The sequence below is a fragment of the Pempheris klunzingeri genome, chromosome 17 (genome assembly GCF_042242105.1).
Source record: "Pempheris klunzingeri isolate RE-2024b chromosome 17, fPemKlu1.hap1, whole genome shotgun sequence".
NCBI classification, from domain to species: domain Eukaryota; kingdom Metazoa; phylum Chordata; class Actinopteri; order Acropomatiformes; family Pempheridae; genus Pempheris; species Pempheris klunzingeri.
This window is the reverse complement of record NC_092028.1, coordinates 11,687,670-11,704,434: the sequence shown is the minus strand read 5'-3', so window position 1 is coordinate 11,704,434 and position 16,765 is coordinate 11,687,670. Positions and strand designations below refer to the sequence as shown.

The 16,765-nt window shown below is 40.8% G+C and overlaps 1 protein-coding gene across 2 annotated transcripts; it reads left to right on the top strand.

Moving 5' to 3' along the window:
- Positions 1-4,462: 4,462 nt before the first annotated feature.
- On the top strand, positions 4,463-16,689 carry baiap2l2a (BAR/IMD domain containing adaptor protein 2 like 2a). Of its 2 annotated transcripts, none has more exons than XM_070848168.1 (14): positions 4,463-4,601; positions 5,064-5,139; positions 6,983-7,069; positions 8,405-8,466; positions 8,568-8,639; positions 9,001-9,081; positions 9,200-9,334; positions 10,363-10,461; positions 11,547-11,616; positions 12,520-12,727; positions 13,166-13,225; positions 13,868-14,054; positions 15,867-15,907; positions 16,390-16,689. In XM_070848168.1, the coding sequence occupies exons 1-14, from the start codon at positions 4,548-4,550 to the stop codon at positions 16,463-16,465; spliced, it is 1,308 nt and encodes a 435-aa protein (XP_070704269.1). In that variant the 5' UTR covers positions 4,463-4,547; the 3' UTR covers positions 16,466-16,689. The 2 variants fall into 2 exon arrangements, with proteins under 2 accessions (XP_070704269.1, XP_070704268.1); XM_070848167.1 differs by having other exon boundaries at positions 13,865-14,054.
- The last annotated feature ends 76 nt before the right edge of the window (positions 16,690-16,765 follow it).

The following is a 16,765-nucleotide window of genomic DNA, read 5'->3' as shown; positions in this document are numbered from 1 at the left end:
AACACATTACATCCCTACTGTAATGTGGTGTGTGGATGGCTATAATTCAGCCTCAAGGCTCCCTATGGAACAGCTCCACAGCAGCAGAGATGGCAGAATGATGGCCTTAGTGGGGGCTTGTGTGTGTGTGTGTGTGTGTGTGTGTGTGTGTGTGTGAGAGAGAGAGAGAGATAGAGAGAGAGACCTGGTGCTATTAGTGAGTTTCATTAAACCAGGGTTGCCAGTTTAAATGCATGTTAATCTGTGACTGCTGCATATGCACACACACACACACACACACACGTAATTGAAAAATAGGTTTATGAGTTTGCATGAGAGAGACTGTGTGACAGAGAGAAAATAAAACACACACACACACATACACACACACACACACACTCACAGACACAGACAGGTGTGAGGAAGAAAAGTAGCTCATGTGTGCATAAAATTCGTGTGTGATGTGCATTCTCACACGAGTATTAAGGGGGATTTAAACTAAGAAGTCTCACAGTCGCAGGCTGCTGAAAGCTCTAATAGGAGATGGGTGAGGTAAAAGGCGTGAGACATCCAACATGTCTGCAGCAGAAAATAGCTCCAGCTCTCAGCCTGCATTGGCACACTAGAATAGTAAAGTAGATTGTTAAGCACTCCTGCGGAGATGGAGACAAGAGCCTGGGAAAAGTCAATCCAAAACAATCACTCCCCACTCATAAAATAAGAGTGATGTCTGAGCTCTAACACAGTTGTATTCAGCTGATACACTAAATGTCACTAGTGGAATTTTTTGGCTGTGGATAGCTTTGCAGCAGCGCTCTGCTTTCTTATTGTAGTCATGGCTTGACTGTTGATTGTAGTGACGCCTGTAGCTGTAAATTCTTTTTCTTTATTTCAGTATTTGGGGACGATGAAAGTGTAAACAGTGGCTCTGTACATGAATGCGCTCGGGAATTGAAGCGTACAAGTAAACAGATTGTTTTCTTTGGCTCATTGGAACTAAATGATTGTTCAGCACAGCAGCACAGTCCATTCTCAGTCCACTGAGTCAGAGCTATAATACAAGGAGTAAAAGTGCTATAAAAAAAAAAAAGCCCAGTCCGAACACTGCTGCCCAGTTAATGATCGAAATATAGTACCGCCGATCTATTATGTCTGTAAAAGCCTCTTTCATAGACCGTGTGGCCAGCAAGCCTGAGCTCAATTTATCAGCGAAGTCACCCTTGACCCTTTAGTTTGTGCGCCGCAGTGATGCTAAAGCTTTAAAAGTTTGCTTTTGATGGGACTTTTTCATTTGGTTAAAGCACTTTTTTTCCCCCCACAGGACTGGATCCATAATCTGTGCTGCTTTAAAAAGAGCTGCTGAGTTACTAGAAAGTCTAAAAAACATTGGGTCTTCTGTTTCGTCTCAGTTGGCGTCTTTGTAAAACGAGCGACTTCACCTCTTCGCGGGGTTGGATGCTGAGCCAAAATTAGATGTGACTGTGAAAACATTCTTTTCAATACATGGCAGGGTACCAAACACCTTATTTCAAGCTTTTTTTTTTATGATTGTTTTGTAAGTTATTGTTCTTCTGCTGCATATTATGTGTCCTCCGGAGTATGTGGTGTAATTTAATAGGCGGGTAAAAGGCCCTCTTTCCTAGGAGAATGAACAATATGCATACAGTATCGAGGAGCTACTAATGGTCTGCAGTGGCTGAAAGTAGCTGAGTAACATATATAATTTTTGGCAGACTTGTTCTTTACCAGAGTTTTTTCTTTTTTATCTTGTTTCTTGCTAATTTATACCTCCCCACTACAATTCAGACAAATGCTGCACTCTTCCTGAGCATTTATCTGATAGCTAGATAGAGTATGCATACAAATTACGATCAGTTAAAACACTCGGATGAACCGTTATTAATTAAACTGCCTAAAAAACGTGTTTAAAATGCTTACTCTCTCCATCATTCATATGTTGCCTACATGTTAACAGTTAGGTAATGATAACCCAATAATAGTATATAGCCTATGGTATCAAAACACTCAAGTACTGCACATAAGTACAAATTCAAAGCATACTTGTAAACAAGTATTTCACTTTTAGGCAACTTTTCATCGTAAAGTCCGGTGAAAACCTTGAATCTGCAGATGTCGAGATGATACATTTAAAGATTAAGTTCTCCTTAATGGGTTTAATTAAATTCTCCTTCTTCTTAAGATAAATCAACTATTTAAAACCCCCTTGGAGAAGCTAGAAAATGCATTGGGCTGTTTTACCGAGCTCGTGTAATGGTTGACCTTTTAAGGATACCTTGTTCTCACAGGACAGCAATGCTACAAACAAATGATCTTACAGACCATGATGCATTGCTGCAGATTAAACTACCCAATGGTACGGAAAGTAGTTAGCACCCTCTGCAATAGTAATATGCAACATGCACATGGATGCACCAGCAATATTAACCAGAAAATGTAATGTATAACGGGAAAACAATGACAGGAAACATTTTACTGCACGAGTACTTTTTCTTAAGTGTCCTTGGGTTTCTTGAAAAGCGCTACATAAATTCAAGCTATCATCATTATTATTCTTACTGTTAGTGGAGTACTTTCACAGCTGTGACTGCTACTTTTACTTGAGTAAAGGATTTCAATTCTTCTACCACCACCGTTATTATATTTTATACATATACACTTCAGCTTTTGGTGTGAGGCAGAGTTAGTATGCAGAGGAGATTTTTGTGCCAACACTTGAAATATGGAAATATTGAACCAAAGTTAATGTGGTGAGAAGAGAAGAGAAGAGAAGAGAAGAGAAGAGAAGAGAAGAGGGAACTACAAAGAGATTAAATAAGTGTTTAATGAAGCTGCTTAAGATTCCAGCCATGTTTCCAGTTAGTTTATAGTGCCACCTAGTGTACAAGGCTCTCACTCACTCTCCCCACCCCCACCCCTCTCTCTCTCTCTCTCTCTCTCTCTCTGTGCCAAGACCTGTTATTTATTAAGCTATAAACAATTAACTGAGAAACCAAAGGTTTCACAATTCACCACTTCTGTACTTCCTGTCCGGAATCTCCCACAATCATGCACTGAGCAGGATGAAACACACCCATTACTCTCAGCACACCACACTACACCACATGCATTCACAAAAGGAATACATCACCGTCCACGAGGCACCTGCACCTGTCTTCTGGGAGTTCACTGGCGGTTCACTGACTCTGTGCTCTCACTGAGAAAATGTACAGTTTGACAGTAACAAATCCACCAGAGCTGTGGGTCGAGTGGGGCTCACAGTGTGTGTGTTTTCAGCTCGGCACACGACGGGCCGGCTAGTGGGTCTAAAAATATAATGGTTCAACTGAAGAAAGAAATCGATAACTTTCTCTCCACTCACCTGAGGTTTTGATCAAATATGGCAGAGCATCTCTCTCCCTGTCTTTCTGTGGAGGTTCACACTTTTCTCTTCATTTTGGGTCACTGGTGGAAGAAGTGCCCCTTTTCTCTCAGTTAAGGTCTGTATTGCTGGACCTATTTGTAGCAGAAAAGGATCGTTCCACTTGTTTTTTTCAATTTTTGTATTTCATACAAAAAATATAGGAACGCCGCTACATTTTGTTGGCCTTGTGCCGTTTGTGCAAGTAGGATTTTGAGCTCTAAAGTGATTACAGTGTAAGGATTATAGGATTTTTAGCACATATGACCACTGAATTCTGCATTAGCCAATCAAAAACGAGGAATATGAGTGACATTACTGCATTAGAGGATTGGGATTAAGTAAATTGTGGATTTCAAAATATGCTTGAATTGCAAGTGCACTTTGTGTCCTTTTAATTTTTAGTCAACTCAAATAGGCCTTAATTTTATTTATACGGCCTGAAATCACACACAGTCTGTATAGCACACACCCTCTACTCTCCAATCAGAAGAGGGGAAAAACTGCAGAAAAAACCTTTAACAGGAAGAACAGGAAGAAACCTCTGAGGGATTTCTCTTCCAAACTAAACAAACATTTAACAGAAGCCGTGTGTACAGAATCAGCACTGCAAAAGAGGGATTTCACTGTGGAAAATCAGAATGGAAATATTGGGCAGATAGATTGTAACCGATGAAGATGAAGAATATGAATCCAGGTGCCACATGGTGTCCTTTTGGACTCTGGACAGACTACAGGAACACACACGAGACAAACTCAAGGACATGATTCATACAGAGACGCGACTCATTCATTTCATTTTCATTTTTTCATACATTACAGAGTGAAAACTGATCTCTGTTATAGTCTTGAATAATACATACAATGTGGCAAATACACACACACACACGCCCAGACAGTCAGGGTTTATAGCATATGTCAGAGTGTTTTATGGTTGAGCCATGTTTAATTATTTACTCTGGTCTTTCTCGGGCCACAGCGGTGTTGATTACACACACACTGAGCTGCCTTTCTCACCTCAACTGCACGTCCAGTTCAACACAATTGACTCTCTTTTCTCACAGGGGGCTTTGGCACGTTTTTTGGATGATTTAAGCCCAGCAGACCCTCTCAAGGTTTCATTGACAGTTACACTATTCTGGATGTGAACATGGCGGGGATGAATAGTGACCAGCTGCATCGCTCCACCTTGGAGATTTACTCGGTAAGTAACAGATACTCTGTGTGGGCTGGTGGCTCAAATTAGACCACAAACGTACCCGCGTGGCAGACAAGTGGAATAAATAACCACGTGTGAAGGTACTTGTTAGAGTTTGTGCGTCCTGTGATGTGATTTTCTTCCAAAGAGACTCTTCAGGAAACTGTAGCAGTTTCTGGAGAACGAGGAAACACACAACAAACTTGTTGATGTACTTTCTCGCCAAGCAAACACGATGTAAATTCACTTAGTCAGTTTCAAAGTAAAGTAGTGTTTCCCGAGCTTGATAACACCATAGATTTGAGTCTTCCTGCCGTCGGGAGGGAATGTTTGTGCTCATAAATACAGATTAAGTTAAAGATGGATTTTATTGATTCTCCTTCAGGAGGGTCTTAAAGTTTCTTTGACTTTCAGAATGTGTTTGTGTGTGTGTGTGTGTGTGTGTGTTGTTTGGTGTTTCCTAAACAGAGCTTGATGGATGAGTTCAACCCAGGCCTACAGAAACTTGTTTCACTTGGTAACAGCTACGTCCAAGCTTTCCAGGGTAAGAAAGAAAGAAAGAAAAAGACATTCTGTAAATGTGAATTCCTCACTTTTAGGTCATCTATCTTTATAAGTACTATAAACCAAACAAACTGTAATGGTGTTGCACAGAAGCTGTGAGGCATCTATTTCACTGGAACTAATTCCAAAGTCCACGGGCTGTAACAGCACTATCCTAGAGATGTATAGCCCGGATTATGAGCCTGTTACCAAGACCTGTTGTAAGTGCATTGTCAACAAGGCCCCACGACTATATTTGATGTCCATACACAAAGGCAGCAATTTAGGATATTGAATGTAGCCTTGACCTAACGATTCTGAATTTGTTGCCTGTAGGGAAGAGAGCAGGTCATTTCAGAGCCAGGATTAAACTTTTTATTTGAATCTGAATGCAGAGTAATTGCATTTATATTTCATGTCTTAATTATCCACATCATAATCACCTCTAATGCCTGCGCAATGCTACAGTGCAAATGAAATTCAGCCACAGAAGCACCTCTACACGGTGATACTTTTCACATTATATTAAATCACGTGTGTTTTGGTTTAAGATATGCAAGAGCACTGATGCTACATCATCAACAACTAATTAATAGTAGCAGCACCCAAAGACCTGCAGACATAAACTACAGTTTAGGATGCACCTTGTTGCCACCTGCACTGAGGCCATAAATTCCTTCTGTGTGTTCAGGGTGGAGGTAATACATCATGGCATGGTAATGAGCTCAAGACCAAGAACTTTTATAGCTTATATAGCTTCAGGGAGTTTATGTTGTTCAGACACTCCCTTTCCTTATCGCATAGGTGTTCATTATGGAAATACACGAGTGTACCAGATACTGGGAGTGTGTGTTTGGTTGGTTAGTAGTGGCTGTAGTCCCATCTGTCCGTAAAACAAGTTTCTCCTACTTTCTGAAAATCCAGCGGAAGCACATTCACGTCAAAAAGACCGCAGATCACCTCTGCTCAGGGATCTAACGGGGTCAAACTGTGATGTGACCCTGTTTGACTTATACTGTCCTGCAAAGGCAGACAACAGTAACGTTAAGTAGAGAAAGGCTGCAGTCGAGAGGGGCTGACTGGGTAAACTGTGAAGCCTTCCATCAACCGTTAAAACCTTAAAATCGATATACTAAATTCAGTTTAAAGGACACTAAACCACAACAGATCAGGAATTCCAGTATAGTAAAAGCTGAGATGTGACTGACTGCTACTCTGCTAAGCTGCCAGCAGGACTGATATAGCTGTTAGTTTGGCTGGATTTAGTTACAACCTTATTTATGTCGTATAACAAACTAGATCACGGAGATAGATAGATAGATAGAGATAGATAGATTAGTTATTAAATGTGTGTATTTCAATTACAGGCAGCAGCTTTTGGAAAAAAGTAAAGTTAATGTAACTTCAGCCAAAGCTAACTGTGGCTAACTCGCTATAACACAACTCACTCTATTGTTTGGTTTTTGTTTTATAGCAAATGCTGTTTTTTTTATTTGAAATTATTCAATTCTATGACATTAAAAACATTTAAAAAATTGTTTAAGCAGATGAAGGAAATAGGGCAGTTTAGGAGAAACGAAGCAGTATCAACATTAGGTGGTCAAAGTGTGAAAGAAATGAAGATCATGGTTATTGCTGCTCAAGAGAAATGTAGTTTCACTGTGATTTTATTCTGCTGATTGCAGAGAGATACTTGTGTGCATGGAAATATGAATTATTTAATAATACGCCCTTTTTGTAATTAAAGGCCCTGTTTACCTGCCTTTTCAGTTCCGTGCCAGGGAAACAAGTTGTACCAAAAACATTTGCATTTCAAATGACTACCGTGTCTGTCTGTGTTCCAGCTCTCGCTCTAACAAGCGAGGCTTACTTCAGCGCACTCTCGAAGATCGGAGGGAGGGCTTTCCACACCGTGTCCTCGCGCTCCCTGGGTATGTGTGAACAGCAACCATGCATGCTTCCTGATTGCTGAGTGGAAAACAATAAGAGGTTAATTCTGTATCCAGGATGTGAGTGTTTTGTCTGTGATCTGTTTATGGATTAAACAATGTTGTTCTGTGTCATAAAGACCAAAGTTTACCCTCGGGTGGCACTCTATTACTTCTCTCACAATTGCCAGCAGCTATGATCAATTGGTAACATTTTAGTTTTAATCTCAACCAGGGTTTGGAACTGTGTCTCCATAAATGCATCACAACTTTTCTACGCAGTTGGTGTCCTTTTTATATTTTTTCACCCCTGACCCCCAGACAGCTTCGGTCCGCCATTGAGCTCAAGCCAAGAGTGTTGGCAGAGTGGGAATCAGATTCCAGCAGACAACATTAATAATAGACGATGACAGGCAGCGAGCTGTGCTCTGCTCACTTAACCCAGGACTCTAAAGGGGAATCGTGTTAGGGTTAGTGGCAGGAGTTGATGATATTGTTCAAGCTGGAACATGAGTGTACTTTATATTCTAACTGCTTTGGACATGGTTTTAAGCTTTTATCCCTCCTCTGCATCTCACTATGTGTGTACTGTAGTTACATAGTCAATAAAGTCTGAAGGTAGAGGTTCACCTTCTACTGGAGGTGAAACTGTGAAAACACTATTTAGAGAATAATTCAACAATAGAGACTACAAATCAGAAAACCATTAGATTCCGTAAATATCGTTACAAGGCCATAAACATCGACATAAATCAAATCAAATCAAATCAAATCAAAACCGGATTAATAAAAGTGTAGATTAGTTGTTAAAATAGTCACATTTTCCAGCTTGAAATGATCACCAGTGACATTAAGCCCTGAAATTAAGCACAATTATTACTCAGGACTCAGCTTCCTAATTCACACAGATGCTCACCTGCCCCTCTTCCTGAAGTAGGGAAGAAAATCGCAAATTCTAATTCAGTTTAAGATCTTTTTTATTGGGCCGAATAAACACAAAACAGCATCCAAAACTATCCACACATGTCTGTCTGTGTGCCTCATTAACATCATGATGTGCAGACTGCACAGTAGCAAGAGTTAATTTTTATGTGGAGCAAAGGGTTTGTGTGTGATAGCTGGTGTGTGTGTGTGTGTGTGTGTGTGTGTGTGTGTGTGAGAGAGAGAGAGAGAGGTTAAGTCTCAGATTTGCTAATAGGTTAATAAGAAGATATAAATGAAAAAGGGGGAAATATCATATCTTATTGCAAAGTGTTTTACTGTTATGTTATTACAAAACTTTATTGCTAGTAATATATTACGTGATTTGATCTAAAATGTAATGTAACTGTCCTTAAGGAGATGTCCTGATTCAGATTTCTGAGAGCCAAAGGAGACTCACCATGGAGCTGGAGGGAGTCGTGAGTCACATCGACACTTCACTACTCTGTCCGCTAACAGTCTGAAAGTGGGTGCTCCATTTTCTCGTGTGTGCAACATGATTTTGTGCGTCTCTTTGCAGTTCCGCTGGTTCAGTGTAGAGGTTCTTCAGGAGATGGAGAATAACGTTAGACTGGACAGAGATTACATATCAGTGAGTAAGAGTGAGGGGGCACAACAAGGTCAAAAGGGACTCTCACAGAATGACAAGCTGTTAACCGCATAATTATTTCTATGAATGAAAAGTAAAATTAATAACTGCAGGGTATCATGGGAGCAGTTATGAGCACAGGAATGGTTTATCCGGTCTTGAAGTGAGTTATCTGATACATTGATATATTGATATATAGCTCACTTGTCTCCCAGATGATAATTAGTCTTTTGTCATAAGTACTGAAGAAGCCATTAGAATGAATGGGAAAAGGGATTGCTGACTTTGATCTGACTTTGTTCTACTGTATCTGGATGACTGAAATGATTTTACACGGAGGTGATATGAATTCTCTGTCATACAGGACAGTAGGAAACACTATGAGATGGAAGTCTACAACCAGGCAGCAGCTCTGGAGAGACAGCTGAGGAGAGGAGCCAACCAGGTTTGTGTGTTTCTCTCTGGCTGCACCCTGGAGGAAAATTCATATATAGATTCTATATATTCATGTTTGTGTGTGTGTGTGTGTGTGTGTGTGTGTGTGTGTGTATTCAAATCCTCAGGATTATAGTAGTGAGTATGTGCTGTTCCTCCGGGAAAGCCACAGCGAAGCTCTGAAGGAGGAGGAGAGACGACATCGCTTTCTGGCAGAGAAACACAGTGCCCTCATACAATCCATCGCCCACCTCATGAATAAGGTATACAACTTACTTCAAATAGCTTTTGTGAATTCAATTTTTTATGATTTGTTTTGGCTTATTGACTACAGGTGCCAGATGGGTTGGATTTGTCATACAGCTCACTGCAATGACTGTGAGAGGGACAATAACAGGGTGGCACTCACAAGTAAATTCACAATAATAAGTAATGATTATGTGAGACTTTATAGGAGCCTGTAGGGAAATTCCCCTCTTTTGTTATGAGCTTCGACCAGACACCAGATCATAATCCACATGATTTATTTAGTTATACAGTTTACAGTTACAAGGAAAGTGCACATCAGTGGGCATTTCTGTAAATGTGCCAGTTTAGCCATGTTGGCAAATTTATAACGACATTTAAATAAAACAGGTAACTATGGAAGGTCTTTTCAACCTGGAAAAAAAAAAGTTAGTGATGATAAAAGTTGAACAGCTCACTGAAAGTTAAAATTATGAAATAAAAATGCAAGTAGAAGTTTTGTCTCACTCTCTCTCTCTAATATTAGATAGTGAGTCAAAATGTTGGAATAAAAAGTTAAAATAAAGAGATAAAAAGTAAAATAATGAGTTGAAAAATTCAACCCACTACCTAGACCTACTAGTTGTTTTGTCTGACGCTCTGTAATCAGGATTGTGAAACATTAAAGAATTACACAATAAAAAGTCAAACTTTTTGACTTATTTTTATGGCATAAATGAGCCTCCATAGGTTCCCTTGACCAGTTTTAACAGATCTGTGTGTCACAAACACAAAGAGATGATAAGAGCAGAAATGATAGAAAGGACATGCTAATGATATCAAGATCAGTAGAACATACACTGTTGCCCATAAAGTTGGAATAATTGTTCAATACCCCCAATTTTGTTAAAGCCTGAATACACAGTTTGCAAAGGTTAATTGTGGTTTAAGTTTCACTGTGATATGTTTGGAAGAGTTTGATCAATGCCTGTGTGTGTGTGTGTGTGTGTGTGTGTGCCTGTGTGTGTGTGTGTGTGTGTGTGCCTGTGTGTGTGTGTGGTGGCAGACAGGAGGTTCTCTCCAGCAGAGAGTTGATGCCTGGACAGACGAGGTTAACGCCATCAGAGAACGTGAGACCAGGGGAACCTCCCCTTTGCCCAGCTCTGTGAGTTCAGCGGAGGGTTCACTCACAGAAATCACTTTGTTTACTAAATAATTCAAGCGAAGTTGGAGGTGGATTTCATTCGAATCTGTTAAAATGCAAAAGGAATATGCTGCTGGTGAGGGACATAATCCTGTCTGAGGGGGAAGAGCGGCTCTATAGGGCGACGGATAACAGAATTTAAAGCAGTCAAAACTTTCAAAAGTGTGTTTTAAAGTGTCTGAATTCATCTGTATTCATAAACCGATATTAGATATGAAGACAAATTGTGAGTGAACTGGGTGTTACCTGCACCAAGAAATGGATGGTGTTTATACACAGACAGTGTGTTAGAAGGAAACCAGTGAATTCATTGCAATCGAATGTTTGTTACCAGGGTGCCCTCTGCTGGCTGGAGCCTGGTTTAGTTTGAAACCAGCAGAGTGAAAGACACCTCTGGCATGAGGATGAAACATGTGGCTGAAACAGAGGGACAGAGATTACACATTCTCATGACATAAATTAATATGTGACTGCGATAAGGCTATAAGCATTTCCTCAAATATCATCGAATTGAGTCTTTGAATTCAGACGTCGTTGCATCTCAAAACTGCAGGATTATCACCGTGGATAATTCCCAAGCTGGAACCACATGGCTCTTTGTATGAAGGCTGCAATTACGATTCAAGCAAACAACAAAGGTGCCCCTGAGATAAACCCTGTCACTTTCAGCCTGTTCCTCATTGGAAGGTGACATGCCAATGAACCCCGCAGATCCCACATCCCGGTGTAATAACAATCAGGGGATTAACATGGATTCTGTGTTTGTTTTGGTCTGACGTGGGATTCATCCTCGCTCGAGCCCGGGAGTCACTTTGGACAGATATCTGCATCCGCACTCACGCATGATATACATTACACATTGTTCAGCTGATCCATCGCATCCTCCACAACAGGCTGGTCTATTTAAGATAACATTACCTGCTCACTCCTGGGCCGCAGCTTTTGTTTATTGCCCACTCAGTATGTCCTGGAGTTTACAAGATGCATCAGCGGTTGAATTGTGTGTACCTGTGCATGTAATGCTTTGTGCATTCTGGGTCACGCAGCTGGGAATGAAAGAGGAGGACGTGAGAAAGAGCAGAGACGAGATGACCCTCGGCAGCATACCATCAAGGGGTGAGTGGTCGCTGTAATATGAGCGTGGCTTCATTCCAAGATATCACTTTACTGACACCATGTTTGCACACAGACAATAAACCCATAATGTCACCCTTTGAGCTGTCCACATGCTCAAAACCCCCGACAACAATGTCTTGGACAGATTTACATGCTACTTTTGCTTATTTACAGTTTTAGAATCTGTGTTTTTGCAATATTCAGTGTCGCCTGTAAATGTTTTGCAGCCCATAAAGCCTCTGCCTGTGTATCAGAGCTCATTTTGCCTTCCCTCCACCACCCGCTTTATCATTCTCCACGCCTGTTATCTCTGTTTCTCTCTCCCTCTCTCTCTCTCTCTCTCACACTCCCATCCATCTTTCTCTCCCTCTTCATAATTGTGCACATCATGCGCTTTCATACCTCCTCATTTGTACTTTCCTCTGCAGGAAGTATGTCTAATTACTTGGCCTGCCTATCTAGAGTAAAAGTAACAGAAACAATTTATTAAATACAGATAATAAATAATCTATAGAAGATGATAGAGGGCTTCCCGCTATGTTCCACATTTTCCCTTCTTTTAACATTGCACGCAGCAGGCTTGTGTTCTGTATCAGTGCAGAACTGATGCTCACTAGAGAGAAAAACAATGCCACCCTCTTTGGTATAAATCAGTGAATTGCAACTCCTGCCATCCAAGCAAAATAATTATGTGAAGAGTAAGATGCTTAGTAGTCTGCTAACCCTCTGAGTTATGAATACCAGGGCCTTAATGAATAAAGAAATAAACCCCCGCCATTTGAATTTTTTAATTAATCATTTCACCAGAGGTCCATCTTTGCCATTTAAGAGGATTTATCAGCTAACTTGTGTTTAACAAGCTGTCTTCTCTGTAACTATGAGTTTCACTGGCCATCTCTCCAGCCCCGTCTCCCCAGGGAAGCATCTCTCGCTTCAGGACAGAGTCGATGGGAGGTGGCGGCGGAGGAAGATACATGAGGGCGCGGGTGGACCACCAGCCCAATGGCTCCAACCCCACCCTGCTGCCCTTCACCAGAGGAGAGATGATCACCGTGCTGGTCCAACAGCCCAGGAACGGCTGGCTGTATGGACGTGCTGACAGCAGTGAATGGTGAGCGATGATCCTCGTGAGTGAGTGTGAAGTGAATATGGAGGGATCTGCTTGCTTAAGCATCTGTACCCACTGCAAATATATATGTCTGTTTCTCAGGTAAAATATTTTTTATGGTTCTACACACAGGTTCACTTTAGCTAAAATCAGCTTGGGAGACAAAGTAATGCATTTTACATTTAAAGAAACATGTATTTGTGAGGAAACTGTTACACTGTGAGCAAATGAAAACAAAAGAAGAATAGCATGTTAAGCATGTAAGAACAAACAGAAAATCATAAAGAAAACATGAACTGAAACAAGAATATCAGGTCTAAGCGTCCACGCTAGCTGCTCTGTCAGGAGCACCATTCAAAACAGTGTTTGTCTTTACAAATTAAATGTGTGTACTTAAACATGCTTCATGACATTAACACTTTCTTGCTCTTTTGTTCTCAGTCAGGGATGGTTTCCGGCCTCCTTTGTGGAAGCAGTGGATCCAAGCACAACCAGCTCTGGGTAAACATCCAATGAACTGTAGTCAACAAGAAGGCCATGTCCTGTTGAGCGTAAAGAAATGTATTTTCATGTCTTACTGACAAACAGAACTACATCTGCTCCCATGTTACTCAATGCACGTTATTTCTTTGTGTTATATGTTTTGAGCACTACTGCCTCACAGGAAGTAGGTTTGGTTAGCCAGTTTGCATGTGTTCTTCCTCATCTTTGTATGTCACACCTCCCACAGTCCAAACAACTGCATTATGTTTGGCTCTCAAACATGGCAGAGAATGAATTTCCGCAGCTCCCCCAGGCCATCCCTATTGTTACAAGCCCAACATTTTTAAAAGAGGGTCAGCATGAAACTCAGGCTTGAACTAATAACATGAACTATTTAAGATATTTGGGTGACCCATTGCTGTGAGCAAAACCGGCAGGAGGTGTTTTTAAACTAGAACTTTGCTCAGTCACTGTGGACACATGCAACAACTAAAATGTGACTGTTAATGTAGCCCTAATGCACTGAACGTCTTTATTTGTTGTGATGTTACTTCAAATATATCAATCAATCTATCTATCTATAGATATATAGATATATTTGAGGAAAGAAAGAAAGATAAAAATGAAAAACAACTGATTTTTTTCCTGTAATGTCAGTAGCTCTACTCTCCGAGGCAGCAGCAGCATGAGCAACCTGCTTGACCCACCAGGAAGCAGCGGCCACGGCGGAGTCCCGCCCCCTCCACCTCCACCTCCACCTCCACCTCTGTCTTCACACAAACAGTCTGAGATGCAGCCACTCACGATGACGCTTGACAAAAGGGCCGAGTCTAGTTCAGAAAACAAGGTATTGCCTCAGTCTGTCTGATTATTGATTATCAGAGTAGCTGACATCAATCAGGTCTCTCTTTCCCTTCTCTGTTTTTTTTTATTAACATCTAGAAAAGGACGCTGAAATGTAGTGAAAAGCAGCATTGTGGGGAACACTTTCTAACAAGACACCTTTTCTAAAGCCCTTATGAGTTTATAACTAATGGCTTTTTAGAGATGATAAAGTAATCATTTATTAATGCTATCAGTTTTTAGACTGGATGTTGTTTAGTAATAATACAGTTTTAAATGTTGGTTATACATTCATGAATGCTCACGTGTTTCTCACTTTCTAATAAACCAGTCTGTAGTTGTTAATGTTAATAATAATAATAATATTTCATTGATAAAATAATCCATCAAGTCTGCAGTTGTTGTATCAATAAACTGGTCAATTATGGATTTTAGTCCAAATCTTCTGGTGCGGTTTCCTAGAAATAAGTTTTAACTTTTTACCACCCTGTAACCCAAAAATGTTTCTTATTATTGGCTTTTCACTGACCCATAAAGCATCAGTAAATTATTCATTTAGGTTAGATAAATCATAACCCCTTCATAAAAATGTGCTTTATTAGAACATAGTTCTTTACTGCAATGGGCTTGCCTCTCTTTTTTTTAGCTATCATTGGTATATTACATTCCCCCTTATATGCCAGTATTTAATTAACTCCATACTAAAAAGGTTCCGTGGAAACATTTCACATCAACCAAAAGGACTTGGACTTGCTCTGCCCAAATAAGACAAACCCAAGTCACCATATATACAGTACACGTATGTTAATGCCGGCAAAGAACTGAGAAGCGATGCGGGGCGGCTCTGATGAGACGTAGTCTGTAAAGTCTCTGATGGTTCTTGTCAGTCTGTCCAGCAGGGGCACTGCGGCAAGGTGCTGTTCTCAATGGCACCTCACCCATCTTTCTGGTGGATGCAGGGAGGGAGCTCCAGCTGCTGATGGTGTATGAAAGACGAGGTTGGGAGCATGTGGGTGTGTGCTCTTGCGTTGGCATGCTGGAAGTTGTGACTTTTAAACTAAAGACCTATTTGAAGTCCTTGTGACTAAATAGGTCCGGCACATAACCTTACGGGTGCTGCAGTGTGACAGTGTGGTCACTGGCTTTCCTTTTGAGGTGCTATTCAAGCATACTGTGCTATGAATTCTGTTTTGGTCAGAGACACGCAAAGAGATTGTGACAGGCAGGAGCTGGAGGTAATAAATTAACGTGATATTTTGTTTTGTAAATTGATTGATTTAGATTTCTATTTAACAGTAATGGATAATGGTTAAGCATGGAAGCACTGGTAGGTCCTTCCTGAAGCCTTCTCCACACTGCAGCCCTCATCCTGCTCCACCGTTCCCATCCCATAGACATCACTCAATTTGTACATGCATCAAATATTCAATAAAAAATTCATTCACATCTCAGTTGATGTCTTGAACATCGTTGTAACGGAACTTTGCACTGCTGTCAGTGACACTGCTAAGCACAATTATTTTTATACTTTTTTTCCATTGTGACATTGACACTTTTTTCTTAGTGCCTCTGCATGGTCTCTGTTGTTGCTCCCTAGTCCTTCTCTATTAAAAAAAACTGGTGTGTGTGTGTGTGAGGTTTCCTAGCACTGCACATCAATGAGCAGCATGTGGGAGGGCTGACTGAAAGCGGAAGGAGGCAAGGGGTCAAGGGCTGGTGCCTGCTGAGCCTCCATTAGTACATGTTTCTACATTTTGTGGTTTGGATTGGCCTTGACTCACCCACACCTTTCTGATATTCTTTTTTTTTTCTGCAGCCATCAAAACCACATGGATCACAACCAGAACTCTTCCCAAGGTGAGATTAATGCGATCGTGACTCTGTTTTGAAAGCGCAGACAGGTTTTGAAATGTTTAAACGGGGGCCACTCATGTTCTTATCTGGAAACTAATGATATTTTTGAAGTATATCATGAACCCATTAAATCAGAGAACAACAGATGAGGGCAGTGATCTAAATGGCACGGAATCGCTTACCTTCCATTAGAGTATGAAGTGCAGTTCTGTACTGAAACCATTTCAGTTATGGCCATTTGGGAACCTTGACTATCGTTTTCGCTCTCACTCTCAATCTCACTTTAGATGAACAGTTTGCCAGATGACGTTCGTGCAGTGAAATGCAGTGCTCATTTCTCTTGTTATAACCTTTGCTGTTAGGCTCAATGATTTTATTTAGGGCCAGATCATTTTGTGGTATTGGTTTTCTCCACTCTATCTCTGTCATTTCTTCTTCTTCCAACATTCATCTCCCCCTCTCCTTTGCTCTCTTTTATTTTGAAGGGGAACCAACCCATTTGCCACAGTTAAGCTGAAGCCCACGTACACCAATGACAGATCGAGTATAAGTCGGCGATGACATCTTCACCCTGAAACAAATTTGTTCACTGAGCATGATAGTCCATTCGCTGACCCTGGAAATTGCAGCATATATTGCCGAAAGTGAGTAAGTGGACCTTGAGTGGAGGTTGTTTTGCCAGCTCGTGTTTTCATAAGTTGTAATACTTCTGACAATGCTCTGTTTGCCAAAGTGTCTTTCTGCATAGATGCACACAAAGTTGGAGTGAGAGGACGAAGGTTTTTGTGAATATTTTAGAATTCTTGGCTGTAGGTATATATTTTTTAGATCTTGGTAAAAACGCTGTGATACATATGTGCT

What these genes read in the sequence shown, in the direction of transcription:
- baiap2l2a (XM_070848167.1), top strand. Translation starts at nt 4,548, where the DNA reads ATGGCGGGGATGAATAGTGACCAGCTGCATCGCTCCACCTTGGAGATT. An exon ending in CCATGGAGCTGGAGGGAGTC is followed by an intron (nt 8,467 to 8,567) that starts GTGAGTCACATC and finishes GTCTCTTTGCAG; the next exon opens with TTCCGCTGGTTCAGTGTAGA. An exon ending in CAACCAGAACTCTTCCCAAG is followed by an intron (nt 15,908 to 16,389) that starts GTGAGATTAATG and finishes TTTATTTTGAAG; the next exon opens with GGGAACCAACCCATTTGCCA.